Source organism: Xiphophorus maculatus, chromosome 16, assembly GCF_002775205.1.
Source record: "Xiphophorus maculatus strain JP 163 A chromosome 16, X_maculatus-5.0-male, whole genome shotgun sequence".
Lineage (NCBI taxonomy): Eukaryota > Metazoa > Chordata > Actinopteri > Cyprinodontiformes > Poeciliidae > Xiphophorus > Xiphophorus maculatus.
The window spans coordinates 21,627,271-21,646,056 of NC_036458.1; the positions used below are offsets into that span (position 1 = coordinate 21,627,271).

The following is an 18,786-nucleotide window of genomic DNA, read 5'->3' on the forward strand; positions in this document are numbered from 1 at the left end:
ATATACTGTCAACCATCTTTTTTTTTTTTTTTTTGCCAACCTCCTTACCAAATTATTGAACCTCTCAATGTAGTTCAGTTTTAACAGCTTGTTCATGAAGCCTACAGTTACATGTAATATTGAAATCAAGGTAAAATGTTGAAAGTATGAACTTTAAGTGGTTAAAATTCTAATAATCTCAATTGAATTTTGGTTCTTCCACAATTCTTTACCTCAGTCAAAAAACAAAAATTTTAACAAAGTTGAATAGAAGAAAAGTATGGCAGAAAAGTTAAACTTGAATATTGATTAATTACATCGACAGATAATAAAAAGTTAAAATTTAGTGTCTGAGAAATTTAATATCACATAACCAGCAAATACCGTTTTTATTCGCTGAATCAGTTTTTAACTATTATGTTTCCTATTGACGAGTATTTGCCACTCTCAACATGGCGGGGTATACCCTACCAGACTGGTACGTAAGTTACTGAGACCGTGACGTCACATCCCGTCTCTTTCGGGCACCTCAGGGCTCCAGCATGGCGGACACCGGTGTGGTGGAAACGCTTCTTCAGCGGATTGAGAAGGTGGACGGCGGCGCGGACAGCCTGGAAGTGGCAGCCAGCCTCGGGGTGGACCACCAGGTTATCGTCGGAGCTGTGAAGAGTCTGCAAGCGCTTGGCGACGTGAGTTTTTCCGTCCTGAGAGTCACCGGAAGTTGGAGTGTCACTGTCAACATTTAGCGCGACTGATGCAATGGGGTTTTAAAGAATGAGGACTTGGAAATAAGTCAGCTAAATGAATTAGCCGAGAGGAATAAGCCTCAGTCACGGTTGTTTTCATGTGAGATAACAGCAATTGTTGCTCTGTGCTGCTCAGGTTATCTCAGCGGAGCTGCGCTCCTCCAAACACTGGGAACTGACCGAGGAGGGTACGGAGATAGCCGAGCAGGGCAGCCATGAAGCCCGGGTCTTCAACTCCATCCCTCTGGAGGGCCTGCCACAGGCTGAGCTCATGGTGAGGGATTTATTTCTACAAGTTGTAGTTATTTCTTTCTGAAATTATGATGTAAACTGTCATCATTTGTGTCTGTTCCTGTCCAATTAAAACAAGCGACTTAATTTATATACTCACCTTATCCATAAATTAGCCTACTTTTCTGTTTCACAGCTAAGAATAAAGGATTCTTCAGTAATGCGCTTTAGAGCTGGAAATGTCCAAAACATAATTTAAAGTGCTCAGTTACTTCTAAAAATAAACTATTAGTGGCTCTGGACTGGAGGCAGCTGTCGCAGGTTCGATTCCCGACCGGGCCATTTACTGCACGTGAAGCTACTAATGATTAAAGGTTACTAGAGCTAATTTCACCAGAATTAGTTAAACAGTTAGTTATCACGCATTAGATTTACCTAACTTAATTAGAAAGGGAATATATTGCAAGTGAGCAAGTATAATATGACTTATTGTGAAGCTTTTATTGTGGCACATCTTAAAAAATAAAAAACAAATTAAGAGACCCACATCTACTTTAATGTAACCTGTAAAACCAGGCCAGAAATCCAGTCTAATCCACGAAAGAGTCACTTTAATCTATTTTTATTGTTTTAAAATACTTTCCAAAATGTTTTATTTAATTTCATTATTCACATTTTTATTATTGATTTTGCTTATGAACCCTTTTAACCCACCTAAATTTTTATTGAATTGTTTTCTTGGCTTTAAATCTCAGTATTTTAAAGTATTATTATTAATTATTTCAATGAAATTCCAGTAATTGCCAAAAAGTGTGTGATCAGTACACACACTTTTAGAAAATCCCTTAACTCATGAGCTTAAAAGTGCAAATTATTTACATCGTCAGTAGCGATAATAAAAAAAAAAACATATTTGCTGTTTATTGTCAAATATAATTGTGGCAAATTATTTTTACCATAAATAAAAATAATTCTGGTAATTCCAATAAACCTAGAACAAGAGACGTTTTGTCTGATTTAACATCAAACGGTGGCAAAAAAAAAAAAAAGTCCGCATTTTCATTCGTTGCGTGTAAACCTCTGTACGTTTTTTTTAATACAATAAAATATTTAAAAACTGACTCGGCAGAAACGGAGCCGTTTATTTTAGCTGATGGTCCAGGACTCCCAGACGTCATTGCCGTCTTTCGTGTCTCTCACGTAGAAACTCTCCTTCGGGAAGATCGGCTTCAGCAAGGCCATGTCCAACAGGTGGATCCGCGTGGACAAGTCCCACGACGGAGGCCCCAGGATATTCAGAACCGTAAGAAGGCCTCCCTCGCACCAAAAGCGGGTCTTTCTGGAACCAGCGTGCTGATTCTGTTCAAGGCGACGGTGTGTCTACGTCCGTTTTCCTCAGGCGGAGAGCATACAGGACCAGGTCAGAGAGAAGCTGCTGCTGGCCAAACAGGGCGACGCCGCGCGCCTCGACGAGAAGGAGAAGAACGAGCTGAAGAAGAGAAAACTCCTCGCTGAAGTGTAGGTCATTCCTCTGTCAGTAGGGGGCAGCAGAAGGTTTGGTCAGAGGAGCTAAAATGATTTATCTACTGATTTCAAACTACCTCCTGATTTACAGGCTGCACTCTCCAGCTTGCACAACTTCACTGTTTTCAGTGTTTCTCTATCCAGCATTATATAAAGAGAGTTCAGGATTATGCTGCTGAGCTTGGATGCGAACATTTGGATTTTGATTTTTGGATGACTAAAAAAAAGGAAAAGAATATGCTGTGGGTTTATGTTTTCCCTCCAAATCCTCTTACCCAAGAAGTCCGGCTGACTGATGGCCAAAACGCACACGAGCAAAGCAGCTCCAACTCATTTTATCCTCAGGAAATCATCCCCACTGAGCCCAAAACACGGCTTTTTACTGCTGTTCACATCCGTTTTAGACCTCCAAGTAATGTGGGATTATTTTTCATTCTCTAAGGCGAAGAAGGGAAACACAAATTTCCAGCTCCAATTACATTTATTGGCAACCCTGGTAAAAATGTGTTTAAAAAAATTAAACACAATTCAATTAAACACAAGTCAATTTTTTCTTAAAAAAATTAAGAAATGTGTTTTTCATTACTTATATCATCTCAGTGTTGGGGTAAAAAAAAAAGACTTTTAATTTGAGTGAAACATTTAAAATAATCGCTTTGTTTTTTAAGAAAGTCTGTGATTTTAAGAAAATTTGCTGGTGGCCTTAACAATCCTCTTTGAAATAAATTAAAACTGCAGCATTTTTTAAAATTTGTATTTCACTTTTTTTTTTCAGTTGTTCATTGGCAATCTTTTTGTTTTTTGGGGAGATATTAATATGACATGAAAACAGCCTTAGCATCTTATAGTCATCAGGTCTCCATAGCAACCATCAGACATGGTAGTCTGGAGTGATTTCAGGATAAAGTGCATGAAGTTTTGCTAAACGTTTGAAACTCTAGGACAACTCAAAATGTCTTAAAAAAAATCTAAATATTCATGTTGGCAAAGGTTTTCCGCTTTTTAGACTTTGTGTCTTTATTAATACATGTTGCATTGATTCATAACCCAGAATGCCATTTTATGCCTTTATTCTTATTATTTGTTCAGCACTGTTAAGTCTTACTGGATCACAAAGGGAAACTCCTTCAGCGCCACGGTAACCAAACAGGAGACGGAGCTGACTCCTGAGATGATTGCCAGGTGAGTGTGTGTGTGTGTGTGTGGAGACGAACACACACGCGTCCGGTCTGGCCTTCCCCGTCGGCCGGTGGCGGGGTCAGGCTCTCAGACGGAGGACGCAGAGGAACGTCTGCTCTAACATGGGGACAGGTCCAGAGTTATGGACACCTCGGTCCTAAAGGCAGAGCAGGACAGACGGATGTTTGTCCTTCAGAACGCGTTGCTGCTAAACCGATTCACTGTCCTAAATAAAGCCTGGAGTTAGTTTGTTCCAGGTCTGGATAAGTAACGAAAAAGAAAAAAAAACAATAGATTTCCAGACTCTCTTCTCTACCGTTCCATTTGTTCCTCCATGTTTGTCCATCTGTCTTCCTGCCTCCATGTTTTTTCCAGCTTCCATATTTAAATCCTGTCCACTGTAGAAATCCCTTCAGTGGCGTCTCGCTTTTCATTTGCTTGAAAATGTTCTAGAGATCGGATTTTTCTAACAAAATTAAGATGTGCAGAAAACCTATTATAAGTACATCAATATGAGGCTTTCTGTCGTCTTCACTGCAGATTGAAATATCCACCATTGGGGATGCACCGATATGGGGAAAAAATGGACCGATAATATTACTGTTATCGCCGATATTTATAGATTTAAGAAGGAAATATTAGATATATATTTTTTATGAAATATTCAACACCTTGACCACATTTCATCATTGTGAGATTGAAATAAATGCTAAAATTGGCCCAATTGTATTTATTGGAACAAAACCTATATGTAAGAAAATATCTAATATCGGACCAATATGGTAAGTTTTAAAAAAATTTAATATAGGAACATACAAACATGTAAAAAAAAAAAAATCAAATATTGGCCAATACCGATATGAGAAATTTCTAATACTGGACCAATACTGGTATTGGTGCCGATATACTGTGCAACTGTATCCTCCATGCACAGGAGCTAGGTTACTGTTACCTTGAGCAGGAGGAGGGCGGGGTTACATGTTTGATCTTCTTTGTTGTGACATAGTGGCAGCTGGAAAGAGAAGAAGTTTAAGCCGTACAACTTCGAGGCGATGGGCGTGGCCCCCGACTGCGGACACCTCCACCCTCTGATGAAGGTGCGGACGCAGTTCAGGCAGATCTTCCTGGAGATGGGGTGAGACTCTGTTCATCACTGACATGCAGGAAACGAGGGATCGTCAACCGATCTAAAAACGAGCACCGCGAATCTCTTCTCCTCCTTCTAGTTTCTCCGAGATGCCGACCAACAACTTCATCGAGAGCTCCTTCTGGAATTTCGACTCTCTGTTCCAGCCTCAGCAGCACCCGGCCAGAGACCAGCACGACACCTTCTTCCTGTCCGGTGAGTCTCGGCCGCAGCTTCCTCTCCCTCCAGCTGCTCCTCTCTGCTGATCGGTGACCGTCTGGTTTCAGACCCGTCACTCGCTCACGGCTTCCCCAGGGACTACCTGGAGAGAGTGAAGAAGGTCCACTCGGAGGGCGGCTACGGCTCGCAGGGGTGAGAGCTAGCTAACCTAGCTAACCGACGTCAAGTTGTTTAGCAGATGTGGGTCAACGCGATGTTGCCTTTCAGGTACAAATACGACTGGAAGATGGAGGAGGCTCAGAAGAACATCCTCCGAACACACACTACAGCTGTTAGCGCGCGCATGCTGTATAAGCTAGCGCAGCAGGTGAGCAGCACATCTACCAATGAGCACGAAGGAGCCCAGCACATCTACCAATGAGCACGAAGGAGCCCAGCACATCTACCAATGAGCACGAAGGAGCCCAGCACATCTACCAATGAGCACGAAGGAGCCAGGTCTCCAGACAGTTATTAAGGAGATGTGTTTCATCAGGGAGGGCAACCTCTTTTTCAGTTTGGGCCAAATCGAGATTACAAATGTTCTCAAGGCCTGGTTGTGCCAGAATGTGCTGATGAAACTGTTAAAATATTAATAAGTAGGTTAGATTAAATTGTTGCCCGCTTGTCGTAGTGACAATCAAGCTCGGCCAATCAGAAAACATGCCAGCCTTTAAAAAGGAAAGTTGTCATCCAAAAATCCACCTAAAAAAACAAAATAATAATTAACAGAAATGGAAAATGATACAAAATACGACAATTTATATAAATATGTTTTACTCTGAGTAGGAAGCCTCATCTGTAACTGAACAAATTAAAGTTGATTTTGGTGGGTGAATCAGGCTAGCTTTAATTAACATGCTCTTGATCTCAGAGCTACAAAGAAATGTGTGATTTATGCTTAAAGCCTCAAAAAGAAACGCTTTAAATCAATTAATGACTCTGCTTAGAAGAATGGCCAGAAATATGCATAAAGCTTCCTGTCAAAGTGCTTAAAACTGTTCTAAATGTAAGGTCAAATATAACCCTTTTTAAGCAACAAATGATTTTTGGTATGTCCAGAAATGTGGCGATCGGTGAAATCGTTCTGCAGCTCACAGATACTTAGGAACCAAAAACGGTCTAACATTCTGCTGTCCCTCAGCTCAGCAGAAAACTTAGATCCGACTTTAAATGTGATTCTTTACCAAAAAAAGCAGTTCTCTTGCTTACCTTAGTTTCACAACCGTCGTCTCTTAAAAAGGAATGAATTCCACCCAGACTCCTAATGACTGTCCTTGCACTGTTTTCACCCACGATGCACCTCTCCTGACGCGCTCTCATCCACCAGGAAAAGTTCAGCCCTGTCAAGTATTTCTCCATCGACCGGGTGTTCAGGAACGAGACGCTGGACGCCACCCACCTGGCGGAGTTTCACCAGATAGAGGGGGTGGTGGCCGACAAAGACCTCACGCTGGGGGACCTGATGGGGGTGCTGCACCAGTTCTTCACCAAACTAGGTATGGATGAGAGCAGGAGAGCTGGGATGGGATAAAGAATAACAGGGAAAAACTAACGTCTGTACTTACGTTTCACTAAATCGACAGCATGAACGCTGTTTTACCAGAGGCGAATGTGGAAATAAACACTGAATTTCCTCTTTTTGTGTGCAGTTACAAAATTTTTTTTTTTTTTAGACACGGAGTCACATGAATGTTTCGTTTCTTCCAGGAATAACCAAACTGCGCTTCAAGCCGGCTTACAACCCCTACACAGAGCCCAGTATGGAAGTGTTCAGCTACCATGAAGGTACGCTAGAGCTCTGTGTGTTCATCTGCAGCTTATATCATCAAATATTTATTTATATATATATATATATATATATGCAGAAATCTGATCAGAACGAGATTCACCAATCCAATATATTAGGGAAAAAAAATCTACATTGGGTATCAATTACAATGTGAACGACCCATAAGGGCAGATCTATTCAGTCTAATTCTATGCTGTGGGCTTTATTATTTATCCTACATTCTGTTTAGAATTCATAATTGCACTTTTTGAACCATGTTGTTGCAAGTTATTGCCCAAGATAATCAACCTATTTTTTTCCCCAGTATGTTTATTATTTATTTTCTATTGGCTGCTCTTCTCCTCAATGAACTGACTGAACAAATGAAAGTTGTTTTTCCATGTTCCACCAGGCTTGTGGAGCTACTGCTGAATGTAGGTGTGATGTTCTGGTGCAGAGTTAGCAAACACATTTGTAATTAAGTTACTTTAATTTCTGTGTCTAAAAAGAACAGAAACATTTTAAGTCATTTTTGTTTTTCTGTATAATAAGCCCGAGATATCGGGATTGGAAGTGAAAAAAGTGAATCGGTTCATCTCTATTAAAAATAAGCTTAAACTTGGTGCTGAAGTTTTGAAATGAGTCACTTTTTAAGGCGAATTTTTTATTGCCAAAAAACACACGTTGTGATGTTTCTGTCGACTGTGCTGCTCTCGTTTTATCCTGACGTTCGTTTCATGTAGAGTCTTAACCTTCTGTCTCTCTGTGGGTTCAGGGCTGAAAAAGTGGGTGGAAGTGGGAAACTCTGGGGTGTTCAGGCCAGAGATGCTGCTGCCCATGGGCCTCCCAGAGGACGTGTCGGTGATAGCCTGGGGTCTGTCTCTGGAGAGGTGAGCCACTCGCTGCGCACAACCAAGTTCAAATCAAGGTCGCTTCTTGCACAGACTTCTGTCCGATCACCAATATTTTAAAAAGCCTGACCTGCGGGTTTGATTTCTAGCTGATACAGATTTTAATTTTTTTTTTTTTTGTTTTGGCTGAAAAATTGCTAAATATATAGCAACAAAGTTAAGTTGTCTGTGACTATTGTTAACTGTGAAAGGGGAAAGCGACTGTCTGCAAAAGATCACGGTTTACAGCCGGTCGACCCGTCTTACTTCAGCTAGCTTCTTGCTAAAGAGTTTTTGTTTGTGTTTGTTGAAGCGCTACAACCAGAACCAGAGACCCGGTCTGTGTTTAACGAGCAGACGACCCCGGGGTCATGCGTTTTAGTTAGTCTGATTTAAAAACCTCCGTGTCAAACTCCTCCGTCTCTCCGTCAGCGTTTTCCTCTTCCTCACTCGGCCGTCTCCTCTGCTCCGCAGGCCCACCATGATCAAATACGGCATCAACAACATCAGAGACCTGGTGGGACACAAGGTGGACCTGCAGATGGTCTACGACAGCCCCATATGTCGACTGGACTCCTGAGTTTCACCTTCAGCTCTTAACATTATCCACTCCTTGAGCCTTCTGTCCTTCCAGCTTCCTTCCCCTCGCAAAACCTTTCCACAGTGGAAAGCCCTCCACCCACCGGGTTGTCCTAGTCAAAGTCCGAAAGGAGGGGGGGAAATGTTTGGGATTTCCAACCCAGAAGTAGCGCAATAGTGGCCTCCACCTTTGTTACACCCGGCAAACTCTTTCTGCACCATCTTGTCCAATTTGTATAGGGAAAAAATTGAAAAATAAATCTTTTTCTAGCAACCCCGTCACCTGTCTTTATTTAAAAAGTGTGTTTAGTTTCTATTTTGTCATATACACTAATATAGTGCCTTCAAAAAAAACTATTCAAACACCTTTAAAATAAACTATCAGGTCATGGTTAGCCTAATCTCTGATGTTGGAAAGCCACAACTATAAAACTCGTTTCCTCCAGAATAACCTCACAGAATAAAAGGCAGCTAATTTAGAATTAGGAATGTGGTTTGGGCCCCAAAGGTTGTTTTTTTATTTTATTTAGTTTTTAATGTTGCACACTGGATTTCATTTATGAATGTGAGAGTAAGAGGGAGCTGAACACAAATACACTTCAAAACCTGTTGAGTTTTAATCCTTTTGCTGTAGGAAGTCAAAGTTGAAGCAATGTCACCAATTTATATTCAGAAAACTATTAGGGTCACTGGAAAAAAATAAATAAGAATTGACTTTTTTTTCTCAGAATTCTGATGTTAATCTTTTTGAGATCAAAAGTCAGAATTTTGAGAAACGAAAGTCAGAAATTTATTACATTTTTCAGGATAAAGCACCTCTTTATCCTCTTCCTTATTTATTATTATCCATTTTAAAATCGTCCATAAAAACTTGCCGGAGCTCAAAACGAAACAGGCATTGCGTTATTTAAAAGGACACGTTCCATGAACTCTTTGGTGTTAAAACTGCTGTTAGTTGATTTGGTTTCTGTTGCTCCAAACTTGAGCAGATTCAACCTTTGATCATCCTGATTGTGAGTCAACTATTTTTGCCTTACTTGATGTCAAAACGTGACAAAATCCCAAAACAACTGTGACCGCAGACTGTCACGTATTCTGTTTTTTTTGTTGTTTTTTTCCCCTCCTAATGCCGATTACTACCCTATTTTTATTCTCTCTGCTATATCTGTTGGTCTGGTAGACGTACCTGCTTGGGATTCTAAGAATATTGGATTAAATCTGTCCTTCCAACTTCTTGGAAGGGGCTGTGAAGACTAGAAGGGGGTTAGAAATGCTCCCCACCTACACGGATATGTATTTTCCCCAGCACATTCTTCAGTGACATTGCTCTTATCAAGTCATCTTTCACTTCCAGCGTTTTCCATCTCCGTTATCCGTTTGTTGCTCGAGAGGAAAGTTCAGAGAGAGGTCAGACGTCTGGTTACCTCCGTAAGCTTATGCTTTACTCTGATGCTAAACTCAGTCCAACTGTGTGTAATTTAATCTGACAAGTTATGCGAGGAGATGTTGGTGATGTCATCAAAGAAGCATCGGTTTCTCTAGGAGAGCAACAGAGATTCGTTGCTCAAGTGGGGAAATCTCTGAACGGGACGTTTTTGGCCTTGGAGTAACAAGAACAAAGCCATCCTACATCTTACATTAGCTGCGTCTCCATTACAAATGTGTGCAAAACTTGTGTTCATCATTCTTCAACCACTTCCTGCCGTCGTCTTCTTTGTGGTTTGCGCCAGTGGCAACATCCGGTTGTTGTTCACGTGACTCGTGTGATGCGCAGTTTTGCGAAATAAACCAGTTTCGGGACTGAAAAACCGCTTCATCCTAGCGCCATAATGTTTTATTTAAAAACGATTTTTTTTTCTTCCTGTTATTTTTCAAGAATTTGGCCCGTTTCCATTAAGCAAATTTATTTTCAAAACGTCAAATTCCACGATTATATGGTCGATGAAAGTGCAGGTATTGTTGACAGAATGCCATAAGACGTGTGACGGTTGCAGCAAACGTAGAACTACCAAACCAAAACTAAACATAAAGGGTCTCCGTATCTGGAGGAAACTGACTACACCGTCCCCATAGTGAAACATGGGAGAGGCACCATTATGCTCTGGTGCTGACTTGAGTAGGAACAGGAAAAGTGGGTGGAAGAACTAAACAAAGGTCGATTTTTGAAGAAAGATCCTTTTTCCAGCAGGACAACAACCATCAATTTAAAGCTCGAGTTTTAATGGAGTATTAATTTGAAATATATCTGAACATGAGCCAATTTGCGTTTTTAATCTATTTTTCGTTTTATCACAAGCTTTAAAACCGAGTTTCCGGGTGGCTCAGTTGGTTGAGCGCGTGCACCAAGTGTAGAGGCCAGTCCTCAACGCAACGTCGTCCTGGGTCCGACTTCCGGTCTGCTTGTCTTCCCTCTCTCGCCACCCCGTTTCCCGTCAACTTACTGTTAAATCCACTCTATAAATCCTATTTCTTTTTTCTGAATTAAATTGAAAAACCTATTTTCCTTTTTCTTCGTCTGTCATATAAAACTTTGCTGGAATACACACAGAAATGTTGTGGCGTTATAAGGCACCAATTCTTCCGCGGGGCGCCGTTTTTCAGCAAACCTTCTAGAAAGAGGTTCGGAAGACGGCTGCAAAGATGAGCAGGGATTTCCAATATTCTCCTCTTCTTAAGAAGCCTTGGTTTCCCCGCAGCTTCTGGTATTTGGCGACAGCTTAACCTCGCTAGCAAGCCTCGTACGCCTCGGTGCCATAAGCCGCATTGTTTGGCTCGGGTCAGACCGCGGGAATCCACGGCTGCGTGCGACACCTGCGATAAGGAATGTCGGATTAAGGCGTCCCGTGTGCGCACATGCCGAATCGCCAGAACTCCGTTAAGTCTTCCTCTTAAGCTAATCTCTCAGTGCCTTGAAATAACACTCACCAGAGCACCGGCAGCCAGTCGGTGTGTCTTAATAGGATGGGAGCGGCTTTGGAAACTTCCAAAAACCTCCAATTTCGTGACCTCAACAAGCACCACGCAGGAGGAGAGCGTTTCACATGTACAACATGCCTTTTTAATATGAAAACATCGATATCTGTGCTCTGACTTCTACAGCTAATCTCTTGTCACATAAGTGGATTATAAAGCCAGAACAGATGGAGCAGCCTGTCAGCCCGAACAGAAAGTATTTCTTCCAAAATGGAAGTTACCACTCTTCGTTTTTTGTCTGGGGAATAACAAAACTCTACACAGAAAAGAGAAAGCAGTGTTATATATTTTCCAGGCACATAGTACCGTTGTTATATGAATGCTATAAATAGATGAAATATGACTTTAAAAAATTTGACCAACATTCTGCCTCCAGAAAGTCACCACAACATGGCTCCTCTATGTCTTTAACAATGTTTTCCAAGCGTTACACTGAGAAGTGGCTCCTATACTGAGCTCAGCAGATGCACAGTTCCTCCAGGTCTTTGCTAATTGCTGCTGGCTAGTCTGAAGGAGCTGAGCATGTGAGGGCTTCTCTGTGAGGCCTGGAAACTGCAACTCCCAGGAGGAGCTGCGTCTCGGGGGAGCGGAGCCAAGCCCACCGAATGTTTTGCACAGCTGAATGGTTGCCATGGAGATTAAAAGATTTCTCAAACATGCCTGAAAGAATCAAAACGACACTACAGGAATGTCTTTGATGAGGAATAATGTTATAATGTTAAGCTAAAAAAAAAGCAGATTTTCCATAATCCCGCCCCTTTTAAAACAAAAAAAAATTAAATCATGATTAGAGAGCTGATTGTTATATTTACTCAGATTGTCTTTAACATTCAAATTTACTGGATGATCTGAAACATTTGAATCTGACTCCCCTTCCCCCCCAAAAAAAGGCAAAAACGGATTAAATCTGCTTCACAGCACATCCATTTTTACAGAACTTCCTGTAAAAATCGTGTCGGCACAACATCGATCGGCCATTGCAGTCTTCCGCTGCAGACCATCTCGCGTGTTCTCGTACAGTTAACACGCAGGACGCAGTTGTCTGACTCAGAAATCCCCCGGGACGACGGCGGTCCCCCTGACGGGTCCCGGACTGTCCCAGAGAGCCAGAGGGCCGTGGCCCGGCGGGCTGTGCGGGTGTGGCATGAAGGACGGGATGTAGGGGATGGCGGCCAGCAGCAGCGGGCTGGTCTGGGGGCTGTCCTCCGGAGACAGGGGGACGACCACGTCGTCCTGGTCCCACACGTGGAAGGCGTTGTGGGCGAAGGGGTGCGGCGGGTGGCCGAACCCCATGGCGTGCTGCTGGTTCCTGTCCGCGTTCTTCTCCTCGTCTCCGGCCGGCCCCAGCAAACAATCTGACCGAGACAGGCAGCGACGGTGCACAGGTTAAACTGATGATGATGATGCAAAAAATATAAAACAGATAAACGGATGGGAAGTGCTGTTATGAAACGGGATTAGTCTTTCAGACTGCATGAACGTTATCCAGGCATTATGATGATTATTATACACCCTGATGTATTCGAGGACCAACTGAATCCCATCGACGACGTTTCGCTCTTCAGCTTCCGGTGCCTGAACTCATCAGATATTGGATTTAATGACGCATCTGAACGGCCCTACACCTGCTAATACACTTTAAAAGCAAATATTGTTGATTTTTCCTATTGCAAAGGGTCAGAAAATACAGCGTTAAGATGAAGGGTGTAAAACTCAATTTCATTTTCAGCCATATCAAGATGATAAATGTATTCATCATCATCAGATCTTCCACGATTTACATATTTCCATGTACATACTTATTATTTTTATTTTGTACATTTAGGTCATATTAGAATTACTTAAAAATTGACATCGTTTATGGTTGTATTTGCATTTGCAATTTCAATTAGAATGGAGTAGCTTGTCAGGAAATTAGCTATTTTTCCTTTGGGAACAATAAAGTAGCACAGAGTTCGTGCCAACATAGAAATATTTGCAATATTTGCACTAATGTATGACATCAACTGTAACTGTTTGCTACTGGCCGTATAGATCATGTTTGCACTATACCTTGACATCGCATCAGACAGAGGCAGCAGAGTCATAACAGAAAATTGTCGCCTATAAGTTTGAGTTAGCAGTCACTTAAACTCAGTGTTTTTGACCTTTCTTTCACAAACATTGAACAAAAAATTGCAATTAACTCAGTTTTACATTAGCGCAAAAAAACCCCCCTAAAACTGTAGGGATGTGTTGATTTTTGTGGATTATTGTTCAATGGTGAAAGTCTGGACGGATTGATTGATGTAATTTCATCTTATAGGGAACCTTATTAGTGTATCTGTACCACCAACATGTTTCACTGTGTTTATGGGGTTTTTTTGTGCCAAACTTGTGTCCCAAAGCTAAGAATTTCGTTTCCAGGTGACTATATTCGTTGTTCTATGGTGGATAAATAATGCTGTGAGACTTTTTGAACCTTTCTCCTTTGTACAAACTACGCCCTTAGTTAATGCAAATGTGGAAAAGTTCCCTAAAATCAACAAGCACAGTGGAACTTTATGCCACGCAAGGAAGTTACTGGACCCAAATGTTCATGCCACTATATATATATATATATATATATATATATATATATATATATATATATATATATGCTGTGAACAAAAAAATAAATGTTGTATTCTGCATGCATTCTGATGTGTGATTCCACATAAAACGGTCAAGAACTATAAGGCTGTGCTGATTTGAGATTTGGTTTTGTTACAAAAAACATAGATGACCTGTCATAGTCTCACGTCTCCTCACTACAAAATCAGACATTTCGTTTTTAACGGGGGTGTGTAAACTTTAAAACTCTTTGGATTAAAGAAAATCCATAATAATTTAAAATTGGTGCTCAAAATTTGGGTAAAAAAAAAAAGAAGAAATTTACTGAATTATTAAATCAAACTACCGTGAAAAAAAGACCCCTCAGACTTAATTATCTAAAAACCAGAATCACTGGCACGTTTTAGTCCGTAATGAGTTTGAGTTCATGTAAACTTCTGAAAGCAACAATGTGATTAAAATTGCATCTTGGAAAGACTCAGTACCTGCTATGTCAATGGCCAGGTCCTTGATGAGATGGCCGACGATGGCGTAGGCGACCCCAACGACCACCAGGGCTGCCATGATCAGGTACAGAACTCCCTTCGGCAGCGGGATGAGCTCCTTCACGGGGGGTTTGTACTGTTTGTACAGGGGGTCGTCTAAAGTCCCCGACAGCGGGTAGGCCTGGGCGTCATAGGTGGAGTTCAAGATGGAAAAATTATATGCATTCATATTAAAGACGTCTGAGGAAGTCTCCTTCTTTAAAAGTAAAGCATTTCCCAAATATTTCAAAAATCCAGTCCAAGCGAAGATGGATAAATTCTATATTTCCGCAACAACAACATTGATAAAAACAGACTAAAAAAGCGGCTGGGAGCAGAAGCTTGTTCTATTCTTCATCTCTCCTCTGAGTTTTAAATGTCTCCAAACCATCGGCGTGAGGAAAACGTGTTTGTCTCAGCGGAACCTCACAGCAGAACCCACGGCGGTGATTTGTTGGAGTTGTCCGCGCGGGGCTGATGTGGAGCGCCGCGCGCGCTCTGACATGTAACCTGTTAGCTCCGCCCACTTCCAGCATCCTCCATGTAGCTGCTACTCGTCAGAGCATGTTACCCAGGCGTCAGCCATGTCTAGAGGGTTTTCTCAAGCTGTTTTCGATGGTTTCATTTTAAACAGGCCGATTATGGAAATGATTTTCTTTTTTTGTAATGGTTTCTACATGATTATATTAAGAGAAACAAGCAATTTCATTACACAATTGTACGTTTTTCTTGACAATAATATGTAATAAACCATGTAGAGTATGGAGGACCATAACTGACATAATAATAAATAAAAGCATAAATATATATTTAGTTTTTCTTGTCTTTACACATTTGTTGTCGTCAAGAAATGCAGTGTTGTATAAAGTACTGAAATCTCAGAGTCAAGTAAAAGTATAGGTACCTCTCCAAAATATGACTTTGGTAAAAGTCCAAGTCACTGACTGAAATGTTACTTGAGTTAAAGTCTTAAAGTATCTGAAACTTCTTGTACTTAAGTATGGAAAGTACTGTAAAAATGGATGTACTCAAGTAATGTAATGAAAAGTACAAGTAAAAAGTAAAACAAAGCAAATGCAGTTTGAATGACATTTTTTATATTTTGGTAAACTTGTCAAATACACTTAAAATAATGTACCCAACCAAGTTCAGGCAAAATTAAACCTGCTAATAGATATACCTGCAGGCATCATTTAGTTAAGAAAATTAGGTGCTTTACCTATAGCACAAGGTTAACTTAACCTGCTTTACAACTGAACCAGCTTCTTAGTAAACCCTCCAGGACAGAAAATACAAAGTTTTTGTAAGCCTCAAGTTTTCCCTTCAAGTAAGGTCAGTGCTGAAAATGAGAAAAATAAATAGTACCGAAAATGCGGCCAACATGAAGAAAAAGATCTGTTACGATTACTCTACTTCACAAATCAGTGAATCAGTCAATCCTACAGTCAGTAGGTGCTGCACACAACTGGTCATTATGCAAAAGAAAAAAAAAATTGTGAGGGAAATGCAGCTTATTGGCATCTCTGTAAACCTGGTTTTGAACTTGCATGCCTTTCCTATATTCGTTAAATTTAGTCTAAATTGCTATCGCTATGGCTTCTGTCCCCCTTGAACAGAGGAGTCTAGGTAGCCTGCTACAGTCAACATTAGGCCTAAGCTAAATAGACCACGTATGGAACTGAAACAATGCCAAACAAAGTTCATTTATGGTCAAGATTTCACAGTAGTGCCTAGTGACCAAGCTATAGTTACTGAAACAGGAGGATTATAACCACTTCATAAGACGTTACCTCGATGGTAGGGTGACCAGACGTCTCTTTTTCCCGGACATGTCCTACTTTTCAGACCTAAAAATCGTCCGGGATTTTGGTCAACTGCCTCAAAACACATTACATAGCTTACAGTGCATTGTGATTACATTGCCACTCCGTTCCACTACTCCATTCCAGGTTCCTTTGTATGGCAAATTAATCACGCCCTTCTCCCCAAATCCAATCACGTTGCATTATGTGTGCGAGTGTGTGTAGGAAAAGTAAAGATCACACGACCCCCCCCCCCCCTCTCATCAAAACCTAAATTGAGGTATTCAGCTGGATAATGTTCAGGTTGGCACCTTAACACTTGCTTGTCAACCTCTCTGGACGTCCACTCAAGGCATCACAACACCAAATTATTATTTTCTTTGCAGTTGTGAAACGTTTAAAACTCCCCATATTATTTCATTCCTCATAAATCATTTGCTTACTTTAACAAGCCACTCTAAAGAGAAAACTGTTCTCTGAATTTAGAAAACTAAAACTACATCAAAATCTTGCCTTATGCGATGATCATGACTTCTCTACTGTCAGACAGACCACAAAACAATCCTCACTCCCTCCTTGCATGAACTTCCTCTCACCTACTTTTCTTCCCAGCTTTTAGATAATTCATTATTTTTCATTTTGTTTACTAAATCATTTATTTATTTATCTATACTCTGTATCTTCAACATCTTCTTTTTATTTTCTTTCTGTATTTGGTTGCTTAAGAGGAAAGGAGATGGGGCTTTTTCTGTTGTTGCTCCTCTTCTATGGAACAATCTACTTTTCCAAATTAGATCTGCCCACAGCCTGGATCATTTTAAATCGCTTCTTAAAACTCAGTTTTATTCCTTGGCATTTAATTGAACTAGTGTTTTGATACTCTGTTTTTATTCATTTGTTATTGTCATTCTTCTGCAGCACTTTGGTGCAGTTTTATGCCTGTTTTTAAAGTGCTATATAAATAAATTTGACATTGCTTTTTTCTTATAACTCCTACCTGAGCTCCTCCCTGCTCTGCTGCCTGATCTGCTTCACTCTTCTTGCTCTCCTGTTTTATCCTAACTTTTCTGATTGCCTTCTTCTCTCTTTTTAGCTCCTCCATCCACTTTTCTAACTCGCCCATTCCTTCACTACTCATATTTTTTTGATTTGATTTTTGTTTTCTGTCATACTTCATCCTATAACTCAGTCAGTTTTTTTGAGTGTTTAATTGGCCCTGAAAGTTATATTTTTCTATCAATTTATTTAAATTCTTTACTGAGTTAGGGTTTTGTCTTTCCATAAACTTCCAGTTCTTACACTGGAGTTTATCTTTCGGTGTTAATTTGCTATTCCCTTTTCCCATTTTGAGCAAATTAGTCAATTTCGTTCCAGTCTTAAAAACACATAGGGTGGACTCTAAAAGACTGGATAAATTCTTAGCAGGATGGTGATCAATCCCCTGTTGTGGTAATTCCCTCTTCAACCTTTTCAGGTGGGAAATTCTTGCCTACATGCATCCACCAGAGGTTCACCGTTTGCACTCCTGCCGTTTGGTATGAGGACAAATACCTAGTGGTATTTAAATTCCTCCAAGTATTCTCACACTCACACACACACTTGGTATTACGGGTTTTTCAGTTTACGCGGACTCCGCCGTCCTTCTGTTACCTATCAGTGCCTAGGATTCATGGGGTTTTACACCCCAACGACCCTCAATCGTTCGCTCACTTTTTAATTTAAACGCTACTCACTTGTCCCCCCTTCACGGACGTCCCGTCAGCCGTTGGTTTCCAGCAGGCGGGTCGGAGACACAGTCCTGGAAAAGATGTGAGACTCCCAGGGGCCTGCCGTGGCCACGGTCTTCTGATGTCCGTCTCTCTCGCTGGAAACCGCAGGCGTATCGGACTCCGGCTTCGAAGGAGCAATTTATCCATCCATCCATCTTCTTCCGCTTACCCGGGGTCGGGTCGCGGGGGTAGCAGCTTCAGAAGGGAGGCCCAGACTTCCCTCTCCCCGGCCACTTCTTCCAGCTCCTCCGGGGGAATCCCGAGGCGTTCCCAGGCCAGCTGAGAGACATAGTCCCTCCAGCGTGTCCTGGGTCTTCCCCGGGGCCTCCTCCCGGTGGGACGTGCCCGGAGCACCTCACCAGGGAGGCGTCCAGGAGGCATCCTGACCAGATGCCCGAGCCTCAACTGGCTCCTCTGGATGTGAAGGAGCAGCGGCTCTACTCTGAGTCCCTCCCGGATGACTGAGCTTCTCACCCTATCTCTAAGGGAGAGCCCAGACATCTTATGGAGAAAACCCATTTCGGCCGCTTGTATCCGCGATCTCGTTCTTTCGGTCACGACCCAAAGCTCATGACCATAGATGAGGGTGGGAACGTAGATCGACCGGTAAATCGAGAGCTTCGCTTTTTGGCTCAGCTCTCTCTTCACCACGACGGACCGGTACAGCGCCCACTTGACTGCAGACGCTGCGCCAATCCGCCTGTCGACCTCCCGCTCCCTTCTTCCCCCATTCGTGAACAAGATCCCGAGATACTTGAACTCCTCCACTTGGGGCAGGACACCTCCCCCCTGACCCGGAGAAGGCACTCTACCCTTTTCCGGCTCAAGACCATGGCCTCGGATTTGGAGGCACTGATCCTCATCCCGGCCGCTTCACACTCG

At 41.8% G+C, this 18,786-nt stretch overlaps 1 protein-coding gene across 1 annotated transcript; it reads left to right on the top strand.

Annotated features, from left to right (window-relative positions):
• The first annotated feature begins 493 nt into the window (after window positions 1-493).
• farsa (phenylalanyl-tRNA synthetase alpha subunit) lies at window positions 494-8,518 on the top strand. Its single transcript, XM_005802792.3, has 13 exons — window positions 494-668; window positions 862-999; window positions 2,161-2,259; window positions 2,356-2,474; window positions 3,570-3,662; window positions 4,666-4,794; window positions 4,886-5,001; window positions 5,073-5,157; window positions 5,233-5,332; window positions 6,335-6,503; window positions 6,715-6,792; window positions 7,551-7,665; window positions 8,140-8,518. Exons 1-13 carry the CDS (start codon window positions 522-524, stop codon window positions 8,243-8,245), a joined length of 1,494 nt encoding a protein of 497 aa, XP_005802849.1. The 5' UTR covers window positions 494-521; the 3' UTR covers window positions 8,246-8,518.
• Window positions 8,519-18,786: the final 10,268 nt, after the last annotated feature.

What these genes read in the sequence shown, in the direction of transcription:
- farsa (XM_005802792.3), top strand. Translation starts at nt 522, where the DNA reads ATGGCGGACACCGGTGTGGTGGAAACGCTTCTTCAGCGGATTGAGAAG. An exon ending in CGACACCTTCTTCCTGTCCG is followed by an intron (nt 5,002 to 5,072) that starts GTGAGTCTCGGC and finishes GTCTGGTTTCAG; the next exon opens with ACCCGTCACTCGCTCACGGC. An exon ending in GGCGGCTACGGCTCGCAGGG is followed by an intron (nt 5,158 to 5,232) that starts GTGAGAGCTAGC and finishes GTTGCCTTTCAG; the next exon opens with GTACAAATACGACTGGAAGA.